Raw genomic sequence first — 3,179 nt, forward strand, 5'->3', positions numbered from 1 at the left:
AGTGAACCCGAATCTACACACATCGTAAATTGCCGCAGTTCAGGGTGCAGTTGGGGAAACACGGGGCAGTCAGCAGTGGATACGTACGCCCCATCACGCGCTGCTGAGAATGAGTTCAGTCCATGTGGCTGTGCATGGCGCCGCATTTGAGCTTCTGGCAAATACTACAAGGGGATTACTGGGCTAAGTTCCCATTTCAGTTATGGCTTATCACCAACAAGGGGGAAGTATAGCAAAACAAAAAAGAAAAAAAAAAAGAATAATAAAAGGTAATCATTTCTGGCATTTTTTCGAGTGCATGAATATGAAATATTTTGTTTTATTTGCAAATCATTTAGTTAGAATCATAAACGGAGAACGCGCCATTGAAGCTGAGCAAACAGAGTAGAGCAACTGGCAGATCAAGCCATAAAAGAAGCAGCCAGATATCTTGTCACGGTTATCAATTCGCATACACCTTGACAAAGACCACCATACAGGTCTTGTACTGATCCGTGCTCAAGTGGACCACCGCCTTGAGATCGCCGACAATGTCCACAGACGGCATATTGTTCACGAACAAATGGTTGCTGATATTTCTGAGTGAGTAGACGTGCTGCCGATAGGAATGATTAGGGTTAGATAACATCATAATCTTTTACAGGCTCTCAAGGATTCTTGTCGCTTACTGACTTATTTGGAGGACATTTCAGCTGACTTTTAGGGATTTCCCTGACCACAGGATGCCACAACTCCCACGGATCCAGGAGCGCCTGACAGAAGTTGTCCCTTTTTATCGATAAAGGTATGGGTAGCCACTCGCTTCGCACCCAGCGAAAAACATCCAACTGAAGAGTGATCGGGGTATGGGGTATATCCAATAGCACCTTGATATCGCCACTGTAGTACAGGGTCTCCAGATCATCGGCTATCACAAAGTGGACGTCACTTATGTCCAAAATCTGCCTAACTTGAATATTACCCTCATTTTCCATGCCATTACATTCGATGGCCATTGTTTTTTCATCACCAATGATCTCATAGTTGACTGACTAGAAGGGTAACGATTAATTTGCCATGGGTAGAAAGATTGTACTTAGCTATGACACACAGTTGGAAGCGTTAAATACCCTTGTAGCTATATATGTATTCTACAAATTACTCAAATTCGGTTTATCTCATTCTGTGTAATACAACGATCCAATAGTGGTTAAGGCATTTGCTACGGAATCTGTACTATGCTTCCGAGACCACTTACACAGAAACCGACGATTAACGGACAGACAGTAAAATGTTTGAACTCACTATGCAGATTGCAATACGTAGGATCACCAGCAGCGAAATGTACCACTTAACTTGCGGCAGTTGCTCCATTGCGAAGTACATACTCGCAGACCTTGTACGGTTGCCACATTTTATATATCCGTGGGCTAATTGAAGGGCAATTATCTATCATCATTCGTATTGTTAACTAATTGCCAAATTAACTTGTACATTTTTTAATTGTCACATATTTGTATGTAGATGCTTTTAGATACAAATACAAATTTTGTTCAATCGTTAATAGGTGGATATCACAGAATTTAATGGATTTTGATTAATGGAGGTATTTGGATTTTGGTTAAAAGACGTGCATCGATTCGCATGACTAAATAAAAGAAATCGCAATAACGGTTAAAAAAGCGTCCTTCCTTCCGGACTATAATATTATTATTGTACATATTGTAATTAGGTCCGGTATGTATGCACTGCGACCAAATATGTTTATTAAGTGCGGAGTTTCTGTTTGATTTATGCAGTTCGTTATTTGTAGAGCTATTTTCAAAACTTATCATTGGTACTAAAAAACAGTAGTATTTTAATCTGAATTTTAGTTTTATTTTAGAGCCTCTAGCTCCACGAGAACAGGGTGTAAGCAAAAGAACATCAACATTCACGCTACGTAGACGTCAGTGAGGTCAGCGAAGTCACTCGCCCCTCGCCCGGAAGCAGGCTGAGCTCGGGCCTCAATGCAACAAGTACCCGTATATCACGCGTGAGTCGTGTACGCCTGTGGGACAGCGGCAATGACTACGCACTTGACCCTGGACAACTGACTGGATGTTTGTCACTGCTTTGTTGGTTGTGGCTTTTTTGTAGGCCATGGTGACTATAAAACATTAAATCGGGTCGACACACGACGCCCGATAACAGTGGGAAACTCTTCACGATGGGAGAACAGAATTCGCTGGGCCATAAACGCCAACGAGACAACAGCCTCAATACCAGCAAGAGCCGCAGCGCGTGGCAAGATTCACTGGATGGGTGTTCTGGCTCTGGCTAATATATTTTTTCGGTGACCTTTGGATATCCCTGCGATCATAAAATGAGGTATGTACCTACACAGCTAAGAATCTTAATAGTTATTAATATCATTATATGTACACATACAGATAAACACATAAAATTATAACGTTTTACATATTTATATAAACTTGTTTCCCTGACTGATTAACTAGATCACCGTACAGCCGAAGTTTGAGCCACAGCCGGATGTAGTCCTGAGCGGAAGACCTCTACTTGCTAACGGGATATGTGATTTCAGATAAGATTATTACATATTACAGCCTTGAAAAGATATTTATAAGATCTTTTTAAGAATTCTACCGTGCCAAAGTAAGCTCTACTATATTTCAACGCATTAATGGGCCAGGATACAGGGGTCCCGAGGAAGCATCCTCGATGGATCCGAAAAGCCGATCGGGCCAATCCATCTCCGGAGGCCCCAAGGGCGAACCGGGGACTCGGGTGGTTACCAAGCAGAGCGATATCGCGATATCTGTCTCAGAATACCAGGAGAGAAGATGCGGGGCCTTCATCCTGCTAAAAACGATCCAGTATTTCTATCGTCTACTAAAGGGATCAAGCTAAGGCAATGGGGCAAGACGATCGTGCCAGATTCCCCGCCAGTCACTGTCAGTGGGACACTAATGAACGGAGTGATGAAGACATGGTTGTATTAAGCCGAAGAAATTATCCACCCTTTGGCAGAGTTCTCCCTGAGTCCCTTTCTAAGAAGGAAATTTCGCGGAAGGCCACAGTACGTCTCGTTAAAACATTTACCGACGCCCGCAGGAAGACGCTCGATAAACCCTGCCCGTCTAGTAAAGCCAGAGGTTGAAAGAATCCTGAATGGTCGACTCCAAATCCATCGATCTCAG

The 3,179-nt window shown here is 42.9% G+C and overlaps 1 protein-coding gene across 2 annotated transcripts; it reads right to left on the reverse strand.

The window, feature by feature from the left end:
- Nucleotides 1–367: 367 nt before the first annotated feature.
- Nucleotides 368–1,171, reverse strand: LOC6602690. Of its 2 annotated transcripts, XM_026990187.1 has the most exons (3): nt 962–1,171; nt 669–907; nt 368–595 (listed from the first exon to the last, which is right to left on the reverse strand). In XM_026990187.1, the coding sequence occupies exons 1-3, from the start codon at nt 993–995 to the stop codon at nt 443–445; spliced, it is 426 nt and encodes a 141-aa protein (XP_026845988.1). In that variant the 5' UTR covers nt 996–1,171; the 3' UTR covers nt 368–442. The 2 variants fall into 2 exon arrangements, with proteins under 2 accessions (XP_026845988.1, XP_026845986.1); XM_026990185.1 differs by having other exon boundaries at nt 669–1,171.
- Between the last annotated feature and the right edge of the window lie 2,008 nt (nt 1,172–3,179).

This window comes from Drosophila persimilis, unplaced genomic scaffold, assembly GCF_003286085.1.
Source record: "Drosophila persimilis strain 14011-0111.01,24,50 unplaced genomic scaffold, DperRS2 tig00000520-arrow-pilon, whole genome shotgun sequence".
NCBI classification, from domain to species: domain Eukaryota; kingdom Metazoa; phylum Arthropoda; class Insecta; order Diptera; family Drosophilidae; genus Drosophila; species Drosophila persimilis.

Excerpts from the sequence above, each read along its gene's own strand:
- LOC6602690 (XM_026990185.1), bottom strand. The coding sequence starts at position 995 with ATGGCCATCGAATGTAATGGCATGGAAAATGAGGGTAATATTCAAGTT. Across the intron at positions 596-668 it reads AATGTCCTCCAAATAAGTCA|CACGTCTACTCACTCAGAAA; the intron begins GTAAGCGACAAG and ends TCCTATCGGCAG.